Source organism: Rhinolophus sinicus, linkage group LG12 (assembly GCF_036562045.2).
Source record: "Rhinolophus sinicus isolate RSC01 linkage group LG12, ASM3656204v1, whole genome shotgun sequence".
NCBI lineage: Eukaryota > Metazoa > Chordata > Mammalia > Chiroptera > Rhinolophidae > Rhinolophus > Rhinolophus sinicus.
The window spans coordinates 27,295,504-27,317,604 of NC_133761.1; the positions used below are offsets into that span (position 1 = coordinate 27,295,504).

The window sequence follows — 22,101 nt, forward strand, 5'->3', positions numbered from 1 at the left end:
GATAGATAAAGGTTTGACATTTTTTTAAGAGGAATGCCTGTGGGGAAAATGAGAAGGAGCCAGGAAAGGCTGGAAAAGCCGTCAGACTACAATTCCACTCTGACTCCAGTGAAAGAAAGGAGAGAAAAAGGGGTGGAAGCATCCTAGACTGCTATGCAGTCTAAGATGGGATGAGCAAGGCCTTCAGGCAGCTATTGGGCCAAGTCTCTTGTCAATCAACTATATAGTGTGCTGTCATTGTCTTGCAGCAGCTGTGGGAGGCGTGGCCTCATTCAAAGTTCGGGAGGAGTTCAGAACTTAGCAATGATCCCTTGAAAATTTATGCTGCTTGTAGTTAAATGTCTGAGGGTACATTCAATGAGCACCAGAGCAAAGGTGGCATTTTGGGGTCAGGTAGATCTAAATATGAATTCTGCCTTGCCCTTCCATTTACTAGCTGTGTGGCCAAGAGCACGTTTCTCTCTCATCTTTGGGCTCAGTTGCCTCATCTAAAAAATAGCAACGTTGCCTTCTTAGCAAATTGTAAGACTCAGTTTTAAAATGTCAGGCACATAGGTCAATAAATGTTAGTTCTATCTCTTTGCTTTCCTCTTTTGATTACCAAATTTATAATAAAGTTCTCCCAAGTTTTTGTTTGTCATAACTCTATCATTGTAAAAGAGATGTTTGTTTTTAACAATATCTTGGGCTTTCACATGTTTGTTTAGTTCATACAGTGTTTTAAACAGCCTAAAATTTTGCTTCACCGAATGCACTAACACATCAGAAAATTTCAGATTAAAACCATCTGAATTGCTGGATTTCGGGGTGGGGGAGGCAACCTGTGCCCTCAATCCCACATGGGGACAACAGGCCAGAGCCAGATGGTCAAGTTAGCAGAGGCTGCCTTTCTGATTTTCACCCGGCAGGCTTCACTCATCAATGTTTTTACCTGGCCATTAGTCATTAAAGTTTGCAACCCTTAGATTAGTTCTAAAACTTGTTTTCTTCTTTCCATTTTAAAACGTACTTCTCTTTTTCCATAGTTCTCTGGCTGGTTTTGATTCATTTCAATTGGGTCTTGTAGTCTATTTGATTTCTCTTCTAATGTCTTGTGACATTTTTTTACTTATGGATTGTTAGAGTCTATTGTACAAGATTCATCCATGTTTTAAAACACTTCCTAAAGCTTTGACTAAGTAAGCAATTTATCTAGAATGCTTTGAATTCTCAGGATGCTACAAGTCTTTATATACTGCATTTCAGTCAAAATACTTAAAGTTATAGCTCATTTTGTTGGGGATTAATTTGTAAATGTTGACACTGACAGGTGACAGGTAAGTAGTGACTATAAGAATCCTATGTGTTTCTAAACATTTATGCTAACATTTCCTGACTGCTTACTGAATGCAAGCCATGGTGCTAAGGGTTCTGTCACTGAAACAACCCTGTGAGGGAGGGAAGTATTATTTTCCCCATCTTAAAGATTTGGAAACTGAAGATTCAAGAAATTAAGAAACTTATCCAAGACACACAGCTAGTATATGCCACAGCCAAAACATAAGCTCTGATTATCTGACTCCAAAAACTGTATACTGAAGCAATAAATGATACTGTAAATCATAAAGTTTGAGTGAAATAATTGGAGACACAATACTCCGTACAAGGTTTGGAAAACAGTAGTCTCAAAACCTGAATCCGAACTGGAGGCATTGATGGCAGCTAGTTCGTTCATGAAGCTGTGGCAGTAATCCAAGAATGAACAAGAAGAGGTGAAAATCATAAGGAGGAAGAATCAACAGAACTGAGTGATAATGTGACACTTGAAGTGGATCCAAAGCAGGGCGGCTCCTGGCGGTCAGTTCCGGTGTTCACCAGCAGGGACGCCAGACTAACCAGGAACATCTGATAGACTGTATTTAAATAACTGACTTTGTCTAAGTCTTCCACTGGCGGGAAAAATGTTTGAGGCAGCAGAGAGCATCAAATGACTGACTTCATCAGTTCTCCTTTTCAAATTGATGTTTTCTGTTTTGTTGGCAAACATAATGTCAACTAACTTTTCTAAGCGTTCACTATCAATTTTGTGACTTATTTTAGTATTTAGTATCTAGTACTTATTGTTTTTGTGATAACAATAAGTAATAGCTGCTATTGCTATTATTATATGTTGTTCTGAGCACTTACTACCTGCCAGAAACTTTACTAGGTAGTTTATAGTAATTATTTTACTTAATCTGCATAATAATATCTACATGGTAGATATTATCACCCCCATTTTACAAATAGAAAGCTGAGTCTCAGCAAGATTAAATAACTTTCCCTGCGCTAAGCAGTAAGTCAACGCAAGAGCCAGGCTTTGTGATAAAGCCTCTCTGATTGACACTGTTTCATGTGACCTCTGCAGAGCAAGAAAAAAGAAGAAAATGGTTGGGAAACTCATAGCATGGGGAAATGCATATTTGAAAAAGTGTTGATGTGGAAACAGTTTCAAATAAAATGGGTAAAGTGAGGTTTGGGGATTGTCTGGAGACATTTCAAACATTTTTTTTTTTCTCTCCATTAAGCAAAGATAATGTTATAGAAGAAAAGTATCACACTAAGGTTAAGAAAAAAGTTGTTAGACATTCTTGATTTTAAATTCACAGGAGATTATTAGAGCTCTTACTTTGGTTTACATTTAAAATATTGAGATTTTTTTGTGAGTGAGGAAAAGTGTTTGAAGGTAAGCAAGGACAGCTCACACCATTTCTCCTGCTCACCTCTTATCCTCCCAAGAAAATTAATCACTTACCATTCTGGACTCCCAGAGCACAGACTGTACAGACATCTCAGTGTTTGCCAGATCCAGAACTCGGCTGATCTCCTGGCTAGAGTGCTAATTCCTTGAGGGCAGCATCTTATATTTTGTGCTTGGTAGGTACATCGTAGGCATTTGATAAACAAACTGCAAATGAAAGGAGCAAAGACTATAGTTTCAGAGGTCACTGAAAGAAACTTAAATGAGTTACCTAGAAGATTGCCCCTGAGTCATCCCAAATAGTGGGGTTATCTGTGAGCTTGATTCTTGTCCATGATTTGATTACTTAATACAGTTTCTCAGCATCATGCCATGCAGCTATCACTGTTATCAAATATTGTGAGGAATTTTAAAGGAAAGATATGACATTTTTATCCAATTTGACAGCTTTGGGTAATTGTTACTTTACTTATTTTAACATTTAAGCAGCTGATCCTTATGGTAAAACAATTAAATCAGAAGATGAGACATCAAACTTTATTTGATAAATATAACAATAAAATACATATTTCAATTTTATGTAAAAATCACTTAAGGAAGAGTTTAGGTTATACAGGAAGGAAAAATAAAAGAAGAAAAAAGTAACAGCAAATTATATGTTCAAGACCATCTTGAAAAAACAAAATCAACTTACATACTATTAATTCTTTACCAAAAAATATAACTCTTTAAACTTATATGGATATTATTTCTAGAATTTTTATGGGTTTAGAGTGTTATAAATTTTACCAAAATTTGGAAGTACAGGCATTCTTTAAGTCATCTCTTTTCTCTTTTTTTCAGTAATAAGTAACCTAATCTATTCTGGAAAATAAGGGTCAAATTGCATTTAATAGAGAAATAGGAATAGTTTCATTGAGTAATGCATGGTTTCAGAATACTGCTACCAAAGCTTTTAAACTGAGTCATATCTTTGCAACTATAAGCCTAATTTGCCTTTTAGATGAGATAAAATTGAGTGGATGGCTGATCTCGTCCTTGAAATGGCTATTCTCCATTTCTGAAATGACAGTTTGTCAATGTCTTTCTCAATGTGGTAGCTCAGAGAAAATAATTTAAGACATGCCTTCAATTGCCATATAATCCTCATTTCCTCAAATTTTGCTAATAATTAAAAAAGGTGATACACATGTTGGAGCTAGCTCATTTTGGCTCATTAGAGACCCTTGTGTGTATCTCTTCTCAACTCAGTGATGTCACTTTGGTAGTTTGATATCAGTTGTGACGGGAGTATTTACACATCAGAAATAGGAAAATGCTTATTGTAAATCAGGGCTTTTGGGATGGTGAGAAGAGAGAAGATAGAACTGGTTGTTAACATTTACCGGCACACCACTGTGTACAGGGTCTGTCTAAATACCCCCTTTCCATGCTTTATCTAACCATTCAACATTCAATTCAGTAAATATTTATTGATGACCAATGATGTACCAGGCATAGTTGAATCCTTATAACAACCCGCTGAGGTAAGTAGTGGTATCCCTATTTTATAGAGTAAGAAATTGTGGCCTTGAGAAGTCCCATAGTCACTAAGTGACAACATTAGAACTCAAACTCAGATTTTTCTACTTCCAAAGCCAAGCCGTTTGACTTCAACCATTGCAGTGTACCAATCACAAAGTTTCATCCCTACTTAGACACATAGCCACCCACCTCCATCCTCAGGATATCACTTCTTCTGTCTCCCCTCCTGCACGTAGGGTTCAGTTACCTTCAGACTGGCGAACTTACCAGAGGAGCCAGCCCTGAAATGAATGGGTCCAGCTTTGTCAATTGTCTTGGAGAAATACCATACAGGGCATTTTCAGGATTAAAGGGAAACATTTGGTGGATTGCAAAACATTAGCAAAATGCAAATTTTCACTGTTAATAGACCATCTCTGTTGAACCTAGGGGTTACTAATGTCCTAGTTATTCACTGTCCCTGGAGAGCTCAGTTCAAGTGTACTGGGTATCTCTAAGTTCACCAGGCAGGTATGGATTTCATTCTCAGGAAGTCACTGTTCTATTGGACAGTTTGTTGTTGGGCCAGTGTCTGCTGTTTGGTAGTTGGAAATTCTGTTGTCTTTATTGATATTTTAGTGTCTGAGCCTCTGTGGGCAGCATGGTATCAATACCTCCTTCAGGGTCCAGGATTCTTCTCTGTTGGTCTTTCTAGTCTCAGAAAAATCTCTCATCCAGCACTCCACTCTGCAGACAATGCAGTTACATTTCCTATCAACTATTCAGCTAACCAAAAATGCATTTCTGCAATTCCACAGGTTTAGAATGATTGCAATTAATATTTATTCATAGCACTGTATATTATGCACTGTCTTTCTATAACTCATCACAATGACAATCATTATTAAATATTGTGAACACATATTGAACTCATTTACCAAAGTAAACTACAACATCCTAACAGGCAAGGTGCCATCTGTGTTTCCCATATTACTTAGGAGAGCTTCTCACATTGTTTTACCCACAAGCCATTTTATTTTATTGTGATATCATCAAGATAGAGAGAACTGTTAATGGGGTGAAATCACCTAATTTTGACCAGTCTGTACTGGAGGGAAAAGATGCCAGAACCCAGACCAGCTTTTCAAGAGTGTATTCTTAGGACACTAGTCTCTTGAGGTGCTCCTTGAGAAAGCTGTCAAATAATTTTAGATAATGCTGCCCTCAGGTAATTCTGTTGCCCAATATCATATAAAAAGTTCTGGGAAGTCATACAGTCAAGAAATCTTCTTTCACTTAACAGATGTTTGTTGAGTACCAGGCAGTAATCTAGGTCCTGGAGTTACAGGCATAAATTAGATAGCAATCATTGGACTCAAAGAGCTTAAATCCTATTTCTGTTTCAACTACAGTTTGTGGTGCTTAAGTTATAGTTCTGTTTGAGATCCTTATAACACCTCTCTGTAATAAGGTCAGTTAGCCACTTGGATAAAGGAATCTGGAGATTAAGAGAGATCATTGTTGGGCATAAAATTTAGAAATTATGGCATATAGATTTAAAACCATGAGTCTGAGGCCACCAAGTAGACTGTATAGACAGAGAAGAAAGGGCGCTTGAGATAGAGCTCTGAGGCTATCAACCTTCAGAGATTGAGGAGAGGAGGAGGGGAGGAACCAGCAAAGGAGCCTGAGAAAGCTGGCCGGTGAGGTAGGAAGAAAACCAGAACATGGAGAAGAGAAGGCGAGAAGAGAAGGCAACCTGCTTACTTTATTCTACCAGAACCCTCTGAAGCTTCATCCTGGTCTTTCAGTATGTTTTATGCTGCATCGATGTCCTCTAAGGATTAGGTACATATTTAGCTGGGAGCCTGGGAGTGGAGTCCCTGTTACTACTGTACTCAACTGGGACACCAGGGAAAGAAGCGCACTTTCTTTTGGCTCCAACCACTTGAATAACCTACGAGTACCTACGAATAACCTAAGCACTGGTCCCACCAGATGCTGGCGCTGACGACAGGGCTGGGCACTTTATACTTCAGATGGAGATTTGTCATTGTCACTGAAGAGAAGTAGCAAGACTACTTTTCCTCAGACTTGTAGGTTAAGTCAATTTAGAAAACAAATGTGCAAGCGAACTTCTGAGTAACGCAGTGATGGCTTAAGATTCTGCCGCACAAGGGCTGTCACCTTTCCATTTTGTCATGGTGAACATCTATTGAGGTTCTAAAATATACATCGAGTGCAATGCTGGGGCATAGGCAGGACAAAAATGGACAAGATGCGAGTCTAGCATTAAAGAGCTTATGTAACCCACCTGTAAGGATAAGAGAATATTACAAGTTTAAGAGTACTGGGAAGCTCGAGCCCAGAAGTTACATGGCCTTTGATTTCTGTCAATATATCTATCAAAGGGGAGGATTATGAAGTATGGGACAGCAGAAGACTCCCTGGAGAGGGCTGGCTTATTTCTGAGGCTGCAGTGTGGGCAAGAGTCCCATGGCTATTCTGGCAGGAAACCAGCCCCCGCCCACCTAGAGCCCCTGAGGCAGAAGAGGAAGAAGACCATGTGCAGATGAGACGTGGCCAGTCGGGTCAGAGACATTTGATGGACAGTGTAACTAAAGTGACCATCCAGGCTAAGAGGTACCTGATGGCATTGCTAATTTGGTGACTAAGTAGCCAAAAAGAGGTTCTTAGATAACCTGCCTATAGGAAACAGCCAGCCAAAGAGAAGGTGAGGAGGCATGGAGAACAAATGAATGGTGAAGCACAGCTAAAGTTGATGAGTCGGCCCAGACCTGGACGACCCATCCAAAGAGGAGAGAAAGCTCAAATAGGGATCTCCTCCCCATCACATCCATAGTAGGAATTAATCAACTATTTATTGAGTACTTGTTATGGAGAAACAAAGCAGTACACTGGCCCCGAGCCTGCTGGAGGAGACAGACAAGTAAACAGTTAACGGAAAACTGTTGTAAGTAGGATAGTGGAGGTGGCAGGGAGGGCTAACGCTTCCCGGACTGATGACTGCCTGGGAAGAGTTATATTAATAGGAGATAAATCTGAGATATTCAGGCAAAAAGGAGGGTGGGCATTCCCCATGGTCAAAGACATGGTGCTGATAGAAAGGCAAAGGCAGGACGCCGATCTGCCTGATCTATGTCATGTACTTGAGAAAGTGGCTGCGGAAAACTCTGTTGATTGAACTGTAATATGCCACAGGTTTTGGCTGAGTGCAAATACCAAAAAGAAAAGAGAGAAAGGCAAGACCCTTTAGATTGTAGACAAGAGTGGGGTTGAAGGAAGGTGAAAACATATCCTTGTTTGCTTGACCGGTCCTGGATTATGCCTGTTAATTACATTTAGTACCCTTTACACTCCTAGAAGTGTCCTAGTTTGGATGGTAAATTATATGGTCACCCTAGGTTTGAAAAATACATCACATAGGCTGGCTTGAAAAGTAAACCAAGAGAGGAAAAAACAGAGACCAAAGACCTGAAAGTGAGGATGTGGTCATAGAGTGGGGTATTAAATGAGTTTAAAGTTTCAGGGTGGGTTGGTTCCAGGTAACCACAATGTCCAGGGGCTGGAGAGCAGAAATGGGAGTCTGGCACTTCGTTCCTCGGTATCAATGTTCCTCAAGATGATGACAAGTTCCAGGGTGAAGAAAAGGACTGAGTCGATAGTGAACAAGAGTGGAAGTTCTGCAAAGTATCTAATCAGACACGGAAAGTGGACTGAAGCTCAGACTCCTGAGCAGAGGGCAGGGGTCCTCTCCCCCTGACTGAGTGCACAGTATGTGCTGAGGCTGTGCTGCCAGTTCCATAGCTAGAGGGACAGTTTCTGTCTTTTTCTTTGCTTTATCCTCTGTGCCTGGGGCTGTGTGTGCTCACTAAATACCTATTGAATGAGGGAAGGAAGTGCTTTGTGTCTGGAATTCACAGGCATCTGGGAGAGGGGTTTTATTCCTTCCATTTCACAGATGAGTGAGTAGGTTCCCAGGGGTTTATTAGCTCGCCAGTTGCCTACACCTAGTAAATGGCAGGGCTAGAATTCAAACTATCCTGGGATCTGTGTTACCCCAAAGCTCACATTATTGATTACTACACTATGTTAGTTTGGGTGGTCAAAATAAAACCCATGATAATTTGTTCGTGTGTGTGTGTGTGTGTGTGTGTGTGTGTGTATTTATTTAGTTGTAAAGAGCTTGTTATATGTTAGGCATTATTCTAAATGCTTTGTTCATATTTAATCCTCTCATCATTTAATCCTCACAACCACCCTGTGAGGTACGTGCTGTTATTATCCCCCGGTTTACAACTAAGGGAATTGAAGCCCGGCAACCTGGTTCCAGAGCCCACACCCTTAATCACTGTGATTTGCTGCCTCTTGACTTCTCAGTGAATTTGTGTGCATGTTTACAAACAGTATGGTTTCATTGCTTCTCGTAAATTCTTCTGTTTATAAAGTGCAGATTTCAAAACTCTCTTCAAAACGCTGAATTAATTCTACCTGAGTCCAGTGGAGAGTTCTGCAGCACAGCTGGTCACCAGAGAGTAATGGTTAGAGATGTGAGATTCTGTGGAAGGCCTGTTACATTACAGCAGCAATCAGGCAAATAAGAAAAAAAGATTGCTAGAATCTGAACCAAAACCATGAGAGTCTTAGGGAAGGTACAACAAAGCACTTTGGGAATACAGATGTCTAGAATGTTTGAAAAGACAAGACAGTAATAGAACTCTGAAGGTGTGAGGCTATGTCCCCGGCCCCAGTGACAGTTATAATGCAAAGAATAATCCTTCGCAAATTATCCCTGGGCCTTTGTCTGACACAGATTAACACCAGCAGAGTGGGGCAATGTAGGTACCTGACATTGCTGAGAATTTCTGGGGAAGGGCAAGGAGGTGAGAAGCACATGATAAATTCACAAGATTCTTTTTTGCTCTAACACTTCATTAAGGAAGCGGCACTTAGCTTTGAATTCAAGAAGTCAATAAACAAACCACAAGAGGAAAATGAAATGTTCTTTTTCAGACTTGCACACCTACCCCCGTGGAGCGTGAACCTTATAAGGGAGAAGTCATCACACTGAAATCAAGAGGGACAAAAGAAGACTCTACAGCTGGGACCAGGAAATAGACCCACCCCTGATCTGGGTGCTGTTGGTAAGGGATAATGGACAAAGAAAATATTCCTTCATGACAACATATAAATATAGCATCTCTCTCTTATAAGCATTTGAAGAGTCCAGGGTAAAGGTCAAAGGCTTCTAAGTAACATAAGACTCAAGTACAGTTTAGCTAAGGGAAGACTGATAAAACACCTCTTGACACAAAACAACACTTAGATGAACCTCCAAATTTATTCTCTGAGACGTTAGGAAACATTCAACAAGAGCCTTGGAGAATCAAATGTGCGCAAGAGGCAATAGGCTGGTAACACAGAGATTACTGAGGAAAGCTGGCACTGCTTAAAACAAGGAGTCAACTTCATGGTCAAAATTTATAAATTGATTAAGAATTTATCTGGAAAAATGAATTTTCATATTGTAAAAGCAACTGTATTCTAGAACTTAGAATGAATGAAAAATGAATCAAATGTAGCTTTTGGGGGATAATTTTTCAGGAAAATTATTGGATAGTATTTGGTGTACTTTATTTCACACTTGATTTTTGGAATAATATTACAGATGTGCCCATTTTTGAGTGCTTCATCCGTTTTCTCTTAGTATTTTGACACAGAGATCTTTCTTTCTTGAAGTACCTGTTATCTTCTTCCTTGTTAATTTTCTTTTTCTTTTTAAGTGTTTTCTGGTCCTGCTCCGCCAGATGCCTGTTTGACAGAGGCTTTGTTGTGATTTAAGCATCTCTCTAACTTCACTTCCACTGACTTCATGAAATCTATATGCATTGTCAGTTTTGCAATGTCACTGGGCTCTAAGTTTTTTTAAATTTGGGATACATTTTCAGGTCTTTGCAGAGCAATCTGCAAAAAGCTTACATGAAAGGCTGACATGATGGATAGATGCTTGTGTTAATTAGAGGCACTGTTTGTTAGAGGACTCGTGTTATACATACCCCGTTAGGCATTGCACATTTTCACATTACGATAACCTGTGTTTTCCTCCATAAACTCCATGACCTGAATAATGAGGCTTTGGGCACTGTGTGCTGTGCTTTCTTTCATTAGTGAGAGTTGTGAGCCTTTATTCTATAGCCACAAGTTTCAGCTTCTTTGTCATTTCCTGACTATTGGAATTATTCTTGCAAACCAGGAAGATTGTGTTAAAAATTCAAAGGAAGATTAGCAAGAGGAAGAAATTCTATCGAATGCTCTAACATGCTTTTCACAGCATTTGCAGGAGCAGGATTAGTGTTTACTTTGATGATAGCATTTCTTGAAGGTTAGGCTTGAGTTCTGCCTCTGTTTGTTAGAATGTTACACCGAGTTCCTTTTATTCTGGGCAAAATCAAAGTCAGAGAAAAAGATGTTGCTGTTCCCATCACAGTTAAACGTTGTCAGCCATGGAGAAGCAGGCCTTACTTCAATTCCCCAAGATCCTTTTGAAAAAATAATCGCTCCAGGCCTCTTTGATTTCCTTTCAGAAGCAATTGCTGTCGTTCTCACTGTGACTTTGAGGCTGTGTGAGATTGAGGATATAAATGAATATTATTGTGTTGGAAAGTCTTTGTGAAAATTCATTGGTGATACTTTAAAATGTCATTTTTGCTTGTGCTAGATTTCTTTGAATTTTAAAAAATCAATCTTTTGGTTAAAGTTTTTTATTTTAATGGCTACATTTGTTTAAAATAACAAACTCTGATTTTACGTTCTATTATAAATAATAAACATTTAGATCTTCATGTTATATCTTGTTATCTGAATTACATGTGTCTTCTAACTAGTAGCATTGGGACTCTGGGCGGTTGGTTGTGATTCAAAAGCATAATTTCCTGTGTGACATCTGCTTCAGCAACTCCTGGAAATCAGGTCCCTCAGCAAACCCCATGTCGTCAAATTAGATTCTCAACCTTAATATAACTCCAAGGCAAATTATCCAATCACACTGACAAGTGCAGGGTTTGAAGGAATTAAATGGAATCAGCGTGGCTGAAACATGTTGCAGTGACATCCTCTTTTCTGTGCTTCCTGGTCTCTACTGGGATCCTGCTGTGTGTGCAGAGAAGCTGAGCTTATATTTCTTCTCCTGGGTAATCAGGTCAAGAGGGATTTTTTAAATGTGGATCAAGTGAAACTCAGGGCAATTATGCTCTCATTGCAGGTATATCTGCCCCTGACTAACTTAGATCGGGGGTATAGTCACACATTTCACAAAGGGTAGTAGGAATCCAGTTTACGCAATTGTAATTTGTATTGAACACACAGAAAACAGGACAGTGAACTACATCTAAAGAAGAACCACAGGTATTTTTTTTCTCAGGTAAGAGATACCTTAAACTATTTTATGACTTTTACTTTTCTCCTCCGCTTTGGTTGACAATAGAAACTCCACAGTAAGATGACTGAATCGTCTGGGGGAAAAAATAATAAGCCACTTTTTTCTTTAGAAGCCAAGTCTCACTCATCCTTTAGTATTTAACTGAAATATCACTCCCTCCCAGAGGCTTCCCAGGTCCAACACGACAGGGTTAGGTCCCACTTTATGTTCCTCCACCTTACGGCGGGCCCTGTACCCCATCACACTACCATATCTTACTGCATGGTAATTACCTGCTTTACTTGTCTGTCTCCTCCAGCAAACTGCAAGCTCATGCAGTACTGTCTGGTTCACTGTTATTTCCCTAGCGTTTAGCTTAGTGCCTGGCAATCGATAGGCATTCAATGGGTATTTCATTTCTAAATAAAGGAGGAGGTGAAGGAATTCCTTCTAAGTTCCTAGATTGATAATAGATGAAGTTAGTGAGCATTCTCAACAAAAATCGGAATAAATTTTGTGGTAAGGGTGTTTTAAATGAAGAATACAGATTCACTACCAACTTGATAGATCTATTTGAGAGAATGAAATACCTATAAGATTCTGCATCAACAAAGTCATTTGAAATGATTAAAAGGACCCCTTTACTGCTTTTACTAGGCTTTGTGGCAAATATTTTGCAGAAACATAGTTCTAAATAACAATAAGATGATTGGAAAACATAACTCAAGCTATTAATATTTTTACCATGTTTTTGGGATTTCCACTGATATACAGAGTAAAATGCCTTCGTCACAAGACAATTGCATTTGCAAGGTCTGCACAAAGAATAGAGGTAATGAGTAGCCTTCCTTCTCTATATTCACCTTTCCTTGCCTCCTTCCTCCGATGGGCAGTGTGACGTACTGGGAAGAAAACAAGTGTGAGCTCTAAACTTTTATTTACTAGCTATGAGGCCTTGAGTCATTTTTAAAATTAAAATATATTGTGAACTTATTACAACATACAAAAAGCAAAAAACAAAACAAAACAAAACAAAAAAACCCATAATCATACCTAGGTACCTATCATCCCCCTTAAGAAATAAAACTTTACCAATACAGTTGAAGTGCCCTATTGTCCTCTCCTTTTCCTTTTCCTCTTCCTCCCCCAGGGGAACCAGTGTCCTGAATCTGGTGTTTCAGTCCCATGACACCTTTTAAACCTTTGCTATATATGTACATATGTCTAAGCACTATGTTGTCTGTGGTTAAATCTTATAAAAGTATTATATAGTGTGTATTGGTTTTTTTGTTAGTTTGTTGCTGTTGACTATGTATTGCTTTGATTCCTGCTTTTTTGCAGTAAAGGTGTTTGGGAGATGTTTTGATAGGTCTCGCTCTCATTCACCATGTTATTGCTACATAATATTCCATCCTATAACTATACACAACCTATTTACCTAGTATTTTCCTGTTGATGGGCATTTAGATTGTTTGCATCGTCCTGTTGTCACAAACAATGCTACAGGAAGCATTTTTGTACAGGGTTCCGTGTATACACCCAGAGAGTCTCTAAGGTAACCGCCCTCAGGAGAGAGGAGTGAGAATGATGGGTCCTAAAATGTGCACATTCTTCTCTTACTTTGCTACCGGCAAGTTGTTCTCCTAAGTGGAAAGTTATGCCCTCAATAACACAGTGTAAGACTTGCCATTGCTCCACGTTCTCATCAACGTTAGCTATTGTCCAATTAATTACTTTTGCCAATCTGTTTAATAGAAAAGGCATCTTATTGGAGTTTTAATTAGCATTTTCCCAAGTGCTAATGAGGCTGAGCTCCTTTTCGTTGTGCATTTTAATTAGTCTCCCTAAGCCTCAGTTTCTTCATTTATAAGACAAGAATAATAATAGTATCAACCTAATCCATAAGTGTGCTGTAGGGTTACAAAGCCCGTACTGTCTGGTCAGCACATGCCAGCGAAGATTACTGTGCAGACAGCCATGTGATGAACTAATAAATGGTGTGCTACCCAGAGACGGCCAAAGTCTTAACTCTTCTCTTTCTGTGGGAAGCTCACCAGGCTTGGTAGTGCCAGCTCCTTTGGCAGCGCCAGAAATACGGAAGCCAAGACTGGAAGGGCAGAGGGAGAGCCGGCGTAGGATGAGAGTGTAGGGTGGGTCCAGAGAGGGCTGTGAGGTCAGTGGACACAGTGGTCCAGGGCCTGGCACCATATCAGCAGTCTGAGCAGGAGCACCAGCTGAAATATGTGGAATGGGGAGAGCCTGGCTCTCAAATGCCACCTGTAGGTCCAGCAGGTCCCCATATCAGCATCTGCCAGCTACACCTGGGACCCTCTTCTCTCAGTGTTTTCTCTGCCCTCTGTTTGCCCACTGTACACGAGGCAGCATCCTACAGGGAAAAGATCATGGGGCCTGTCGCAGGCTTTAAAGTCACAAAAGCTGGTTTGGAACCAGTTGCGTACGATACTTCTTGACTTCCCTGAGTCTGTTTCTCTATTGACAAAGTGGTTCTAAATAACACCTCCTTTGCAGAGTTTCATTGAAAGGATTCATTGAGATGATACATGTAAAGCCTCTGACTTCCCACCAATGGAGGGTCAGATTTGTCCTCTTCTCATTGCCCTGCTCCCACACTAGCTTTTCCTCTCTTCCTTTCCTTGTTTTTCCATCTACCCCCTGAAAACCTAAATAGGTTAATTCAATTTCTTTTTGTCAGACGCACTTTCTCCCTTTCCTTTTTTTTGGAGAATATCTGTGGACAAGTTAAAAAATAAAAATCAGTGGACCTATTGTTTGTTAAACACCTACTGTTTATGGAACATGGAACCACACCCCTTACAGTTGGCTACCACTCTCCCTCAAATGCAGTGAGTGGAACAGAGAAGGGCTTGATGAAACCTTTTTGAAGGAGTGAATTAATCTTAGGAATAGAAGATGATGATGATGATGATGATAGAGAGAAATAATTCATGAACGAAAATAAACAGTAGAGCAAATCATTGTTTGCTCTAAAAGCAGGGGTCAGGACTGCATTTGTTTTAGGAGCTATCCATAGTGTGTCAGGAGACTTTGTAAAAATATAAATGACCAGTTTTGAAATATATTTGCCCGTGTTTTATCTCACCTATACAAATAATCTAACATGATAAAATAACTATTATACAGAGGGTGCCAAAAAAATGTATACACATTTTAAGAAAGGAAAAAAAACTATTAAAATTGTAATATAACGAATGATGCTAGCATTTAAGGGATTAACGCCATCTTTTGAGCAAACGTCATACTACACATTGCTACCATAATTCATTCAATTCAACTTTGAAAAGTAATACATAGATAACATGTCTTAAAAATGTGTACTTTTTTTTGGCACCCCTGGTATTTATTACGCAAAATAGTTGCAACTGCATTATAGTTGTAAATTCCTTGAGGGCAGGGGCAATTTCTTAATAGCTTGTGCCCCAAACCACACCAGCACAATGGTTTACACAGGGTAGAACTTTACAATGGGCTTAGTGAATTGAAATTACAGGAAGACCCCCGCCCCTCCCTCCCATCCACAGCTTCACTTTCTGTGGTATCAGTTATGCATGGTCAACAGCAAAATAAAAATACTAAATGAAAAATTCCAGAAATAAACAATTCATAAGTTTTAGATTGTGCAATATCTGAGTGGCATGATGAAATCGTGTACCATCTTTCTCTGTCCTTCCTGGGCATGAATCATTCCTTTGTCCATCATCTCCATGCTGTATACACTCCCCACCCATTAGTCAACCATTTTAGTTATCAGATTAATTGTTGTACTACTGCAGTGCTTATGTTTAAGTAACCCTTATTTTACTTAATAATGCTACCACATTCACATAACTTTTATCACAGTACATTGTTATAATTGTTCTATTTTATTATTAGTTACTGTTGTTAATCTCCTACTGTGCCTAATTTATAAATTAAACATTGTCATAGGTGTGTGTGTATAGGAAAAAACATAGCATATACAGGATTCAGTACTATCTGACATTTCAGGCATCCACTGGGGTTCTTGGAACAGATCTCCCAAGGACAAAGGGGGACTACTATAATGTATCATGGCTGAGAGGATTTAGAGGAAAATGTCTGAATTTGGAAAGGTGTTCTGAAGGAAAAAATTTTTAAATCTTGCTTTATGATGATACCCAGGCCTGGCAGAAGAGCAAAAGAAATACATTTTAGGAAGGGGAATAGTACAACAAAAGTACAGGTCAGCTTCAGCCAGGGTCATCAGCCATAGAGGTTCACCAGGGACTGGCCATTGTGGCTCTGTGGGGTAATGGGGGTTTACGTAACAAGCTGTTGCAGTAAAGATGCATTAACAGGACTTTTCCAAGAATTGCTTAGAACAGGATGTAGGCTCCGCTAGAATACAGAACCTTCACCATTTTCTTTAATGAAGCCTGTAAATGTGCTCAATAGATTCTTAATATAACATTTATTAGGTATCTGGACTAGCATTAAGCTCTGTACAGACACTTATTTAATGCTCTCTGCAGCCCTATGAGATAGGTACTGTTATTATTCTGATTAGACAAGAAAACAAAGGCTAAGAGAAGGTAAGTAATTGCCCAAAGCCACTCATCTGGCCAGCAGGTGACCCAGATGTTAATCCTGGCGCATGTCACTCCACTTGATCACTCTAGTGAATTCAAGACTTTCAAAAGGACTCACTCTTGAATGATGAACATCATTAGAGCACAGGAAAAAAAAGTCATAGCAGCTAAGAGTCATTAAGAACTTACCACTATGAAGCCCCTACCTACTTTACAAGAATTAGTTCATGTCATTCTTTCAACAATACCAGGAGGTGGTGACCCCCATTTTATACATGGTGAAACTGAGGCATAGAGAGGTACATTATCTGTAACTTCTTAGATCCCAGATATTGTAAAGGACGACCTGGAAGAGGGTCTCCAAGACATATGGAGATTTTCAGTAAACGGTTTCTGAACCACCCAAGACAATCCCGGTGAAAGTGCATCACCTCGTCTCAACAGACTTGCTGGAAAGCTTTCTCTAACTAGTGATCTCTGTAACACAGGAAGAGCAGAAGACAGGATTTTCTGAAATCGATGTCAGTTCTCATGGAATTGATTCAATTCTTTCTAAGAAATCTGGCATTCAGGTAAGGATGTTTCTCTTAGAGGAGCCTGAAGCATGAGTTGTCTTCCTTTTATGCATTTTATTTAAGAGAATTGAAACCAGATTTGTTGTTTTCCCCCTTGCATCTTAAGTCAAGAACTCAGGTTGGAACTATGGGCTGGCGAGTGGTGGGTGGGATTGACTCAGAGGCAAATGGCCTCTGAGTGGGCTGATTCTCTAGGTGTGTGTCCCTCTGCTGCTGAGTCAGTGCCAGGGACCAGTGGGAGCCTGGTCGCCGCTGGTCCCTCCAGCCATCGAGGAAATGAACTTGAAGCAGTGTCAAGTCTAGTCCGGGGCTTTGTCACATCCATCAGTGCCTCTTGCCATGGGACACCCTGCATGATGCAGAGTGGGGTTGACTCCAGAAACCCGATGTCAGCCCAGCTCTGCACCATTTGCTTGTGTGGCTCCTGCAAGTCACAGCTCTGCTCTAAACCCCCACGTCTTCATCTTCTCAAGAAGGAGGTGTCATTGGCTGTGTAGGGAGGCACTCGAGCAGGGACTCTGGAGTCAAATTGACTGGATTCAAAACTTGCTTCTGTCACCACCTTTGTAACTTGGGCAAATTACTTAAACTCTCCCACCCTCGTATGTTCCATCTGTAAAATGGCAGAATAAAAATACCACCTAGGGTTTGGGGGAGAGTTAAATGGGATAAGGCATAAGTACTTAACACTGTGCTGAGCACAAAGTAAGCCCTCCATCAGCGTCAGCTACTGGCATTCCTTTGTGCTGGCCTGCTGTATTCTTCTATGTGGAGGCAGCATGAAGCCATCTAACGCCATCTTAGGAAGGGTCAGTCCCCTCTGGGTCACAGTTTATGGCCATTGTTGCTCATCAGTACAATTATAAAATTAAAACTCAAGCCAAAAGACACAACAAACCTTTCTGCAAAAGAGGTTCTAGGGTGATTGATTGACTATTATCTTCCTATTTACTTTTATTGTTTCCTTGATTTAAAAATTATCACATTATTTCCCTCCTAGGTGCAGGAAAGCACATCCTCTTGCCCCAGTCAACTGTGAAACCACTAGAGAAAAAGAAACCTTGCCGTTTTCTTTTCAAATCTCATGAACCAACTAAACATAAGTCTTTCAGTCTCATAAAATATAGTATTGTGTTATCGATGAATGAGATGTCAGTAGTAGATGGCATTAAAATATTTCTGCAACTAATTCTTCCCAAGTCACAAATGTTTCGAAATTTTATTTTCCCAGAAACCAAGCTTAAATCGTGGGTGTTTATGCCTCAAATGTTTGTTAGGAGAGAGAGAGAGAGATTTGCTGGATGAAGTCTTCATTACATTCTAATATGGATCAGACTTAAATTTCATTCACACAGGAAGTGAGAGGATCGTAGATTTGAGGCCAGAAATGTCTTTGAGCCCCACATAGACGAGATGAGGAAATGGAAACCCAGAGGCTGTGTGGCCCTGGGCTCCACCCCGGCTCCACTATTCCCTACTAGTCATGCCCTTGTACAGCTAATGTTTATTGAATGCTTACTATGTGCCAGGTATTAGCACCAGAGACAAAATTGTGAACTAAAGTTGATGTGATCCCTACTTGCCTGGGAAAAACAGATATCTATCAAATAATCACAAACCTGCCTAAATGTGTAACTACTTCAAGTGCTACAAAGAAGAGGTATACAATAAAATGAAAACCTGAGAGAAAAGATTTGATGATTTGGGGAATGGTCGGGGAGGGCTTCCCAGAGGAGGTAAGACCTGAAGAATGACTAGAAGATAACCAGGCAAAAGAGAGCAGGAAGAGTCTTCCTGCAGAGCAGTATGTGTGGCTGCGGATGCAGAGGGCAAGGGCCTGGAAATGTGAGTAAGGTAATGAAGTTTGGAGTAGCTGGTGAGGGAGAGAGGAGACAGGCAGAGAGGGTGTGGGGAGGGAGAGAGAAAGAGAGCGAGAGATTCTTTTTCTTAAACCTCACCAGGGAAGAGCTCTGGGTCTTTTATTCAAATAAGGAAAATGGGGAACAGAGAATGGGGAAGAAATCAAGGTCACAGGAAGGGCAGACTGGAACACCAGCCTCTGGGCTCATGGTCCAAAGCTCTCCTCTGTGGCTTGAGCTATAAAATAGGAGAGAATACATTCAGTCCTCTAACTGCAGAAAGCGTTGGTGTCTTTTGATGACATGTGCCAGGCACTGAGCTAGGAGCCGGGAATGTAGCAATGAAGGACCAGCTCAAAGTCCCTAAGACTAGACAGACGAGGAAATCAGTGGTTTCAGTACAGGGTGGTAAGGACTGTGGCAGTGGCAGGCTGCTTTGGAGCAGAGAGGAAGGATGCCAACCAAAGGTCGCTCTGTAACTCCAGTGACCTCTCCTGGGTCTTCTTTGCTCACCTCCTTTCCTCTGCCCTCCCCCCTAAAGTTCCCTGTAGCTCCTGCAGCTCTTGTGTCACATCGAAGTTACAGTCGGCCCCACATCCAGAAGGAATACTTGTATGGGTCATGGTGATTATTTTTCAAATAACTGACAATAGATGTTCAAACAAAAATTCATACACAGATATTTGTAGGAACATTATTCCTAATAACCAAAAGGTGGAAGCAACTCCAATGTCCACCGGCCGTTGAATGCAAAATAAAAGGTGATCCGTTTCCCCTGCTGTCCAAAAGTAGAGTGTTCCTATGGAAATGTTTGTAAGCTTAAATGGCATAGAGTGAAGAAGCAATGACCATTAATTTATATGGAAAAATCTTTTGAGGCTTCCCAGACTCAAAAAAACCCTACCAAATTATACCAAATAACGCATCAAACCTAAAACAGCACTAACATACAGTAAAAGCTGCTGAAAGTGCGTGTTGCCTCTACAATCGTTCACTGCAGACAACGCTGGATGCGATTTTTTTTCATCACTTTTTTTTGGAAAAGTAAAAATCCTCTTCAGTTTTCTTTTGGTTAATGAAAACAGGTACTAATGGAAGTCTTTTTTAAAAGTGAAGTGGCCTAATGCGAACTTTCAAGATGTGGGGGATTCCTGTACATCCATATAATGGAATATTATTTAACTATGAAAAGGAATTGGAGTACTGATACATACTACAATACGAATGAACCTTGGAAACATGCTAAGCAAAAGAAGCCAGACACAAGACCACATATTGTATGATTTCAGTTATATGAACTATCCAGAATAGGAAAACCCATAGACACAGAGAGCAGATTGGTAGTTGCCAGGGGCTCAGGGAAGAGAGAAATGGGGAGTGACTGCTTAATGGATATGGGATTTCTTTGTCAGGTAAGAAAAAGTGTTTGGAAATTAGAGAGTGGTGAAAGTTGCACAACATTGTGAATGTGTGAAAACCTACTTTAAAATGGTTACACCGGTAAATTTTATGTTGTATGTGTATTTTACCACAATAAAAAATCCAAAACTTAAAAAATAATAAAAGGCACACATAACTATTTTCAAATAAGTTGGTTAATGTAAGTGAGGGATTTGGGAGTTTAAGTGGTTGGAAAGTTTGAAAGAAAGATGGCGAGAGGGAAGTTGAAAGGTGAGTATCTCCTAATGACAATAAAACATGTTCACACGGCCAGCTGCAGTGCCTCTCAGCTCTCTTCCCAAAGTTAAAAAGCCAAGTCCTTCTGATGATCAGAGAGGGACTGTGAAATGGGCAGAGACTAGGACTCAGCAATTGTCAGTGTGAAAACACCATCTTAACCCTAGCTGGTTATGGAAACAGTTTTGTTATACCGAGTTTTTATAACTGATCATTTTCTTGAATCACATTCATTTGTTAATTGAACGAGAGCGTCTGGATCACCAGTCTGTGCCAGTCATTGTACCCTGTGGGCTCCACCTTTACTGCCACTGAGGTGACCTACTTGTACGCTCCACCCACTCCTCACACTGAAACTCTGTGGGATGGGACCTCCAACAAGTGACTTTGCTCACGGTCATGAGACGTGACCACAGAGATCTGTGGTCAACAGGCTCCCGAGATAATGTCCAAGAGCCTGTGCTGTTCACTGTCATCTGCCCCTTTCTAAGCTGTGTGGCCTCAGGCCAGTCACTTAACCTCTCTTAGCTTCAATTTCCGGCACTACAAGTGATAACATCCACCCAGTCTAGTCCTAGGCTTACTGTGAGGCACACGAGATAATAAACTCTATAAAATTGGTTTGAAACTTATCAGATGCCGGAAAGAGGTAAGAGAGCGCATTTTTAGAGGGGGTAAAGGGTACAGGTTTTGGAGCCCAGCCACCCGCATCCTCTACCCAGCAGACCGTGGACTTAACCTCTCCGAGCCTCAGGTTCCTCCTCACTGGTCATTGGGGACAGTAGCACCATCAGAAGTTCGTTGTGAGGCTCAGATGAGATCAACGCGCACGAAGCAACCAGCACGAAGCTGGAAAGGAGTGAGTTATAGGTAACTGACAGTGACTGCACGCTTTCCAGCCAGCGCCATTTCCCTGAGTCACTGCAGGCCCCTGCAAAGGGACTGCAGGAAAACACGCCAGTCAGAGCCGCCTCCCACACACCTCGTGTTTGTGCCTGTCCTGTTCAGCAAGAGCTGACTGGGCCTGTCACCAACTCGGGCCTGGTAGCTGCGTCCCCTACTGAGCTGCGCAGCCGTGAGGATGCGGCTGAAAGAGCTGCCGGGCGGTGGGCGGGGCACACGCTGATTTCAGCCGCTCCTGTCTTTCCCACACGCCTGGAGCTTTCTAGACTCCTCTCAGCACTACAGACAGACCAGACGTCATGGGAGTTGTTTGTTCTCCACTCCCCCACTTTCCCAAGGTTTGTGTTCTTTCCTTACGTGGTTTACAATATTCTGAGTTACTTTGCATCTTATGGGCGACTCACTGTAAATAATTATCCAGTCTTGGGAATTCTAGTAACAAGACCGCTTGTTTTCTCCATTCCAAAAAAACACACCCCATCCCTGCCAATCAATATTTACTGGCTTTGCCCAGGTTTACTGAACATCGAGAAGATGTAGACACAGCCCTTAGAGAGCTCATGATAAAAAGGTTACAGGGAAAGGAGTCTAAAAGTTACCAGGTTTCTTGGGAGTGTAGGCATGTGTACTATGCAGGAAGGGCTGAGATTTCAAGAGTTCCTGAAAAAAGGATTTTCTTGTTGTGTTTTATTTTTCATCCTTTTCTTTCCTTCTGTTCTTTTCTCTTCTCTCTCTCTCTCTCTCTCTCTCTCTCTCTCTCTCTCTCTCTCTCTCTCTCTGCAACAAAGGAAAAATGCAGCTTCCTGAATCTTAATTGTAGGTTCCTAGAATCTACAATTAT

At 40.7% G+C, this 22,101-nt stretch overlaps 1 protein-coding gene across 2 annotated transcripts in view; it reads left to right on the forward strand.

Annotated features, from left to right (window-relative positions):
- DPYS (dihydropyrimidinase) overlaps positions 1 to 22,101 on the forward strand; it is a 94,967-nt gene that overhangs the window by 66,077 nt on the left and 6,789 nt on the right. The window contains exons 9-10 of one of the 2 annotated variants that reach the window (XM_019750646.2): positions 9,257 to 9,387; positions 10,027 to 11,090. In XM_019750646.2, the coding sequence (XP_019606205.1) occupies positions 9,257 to 9,361 (105 nt within the window). In that variant the 3' untranslated portion in view covers positions 9,362 to 9,387; positions 10,027 to 11,090. Of the gene's footprint in view, positions 1 to 9,256; positions 9,388 to 10,026; positions 11,091 to 22,101 lie in introns of those variants that run through there. The other variant, XM_074316270.1, reaches the window with a different exon arrangement.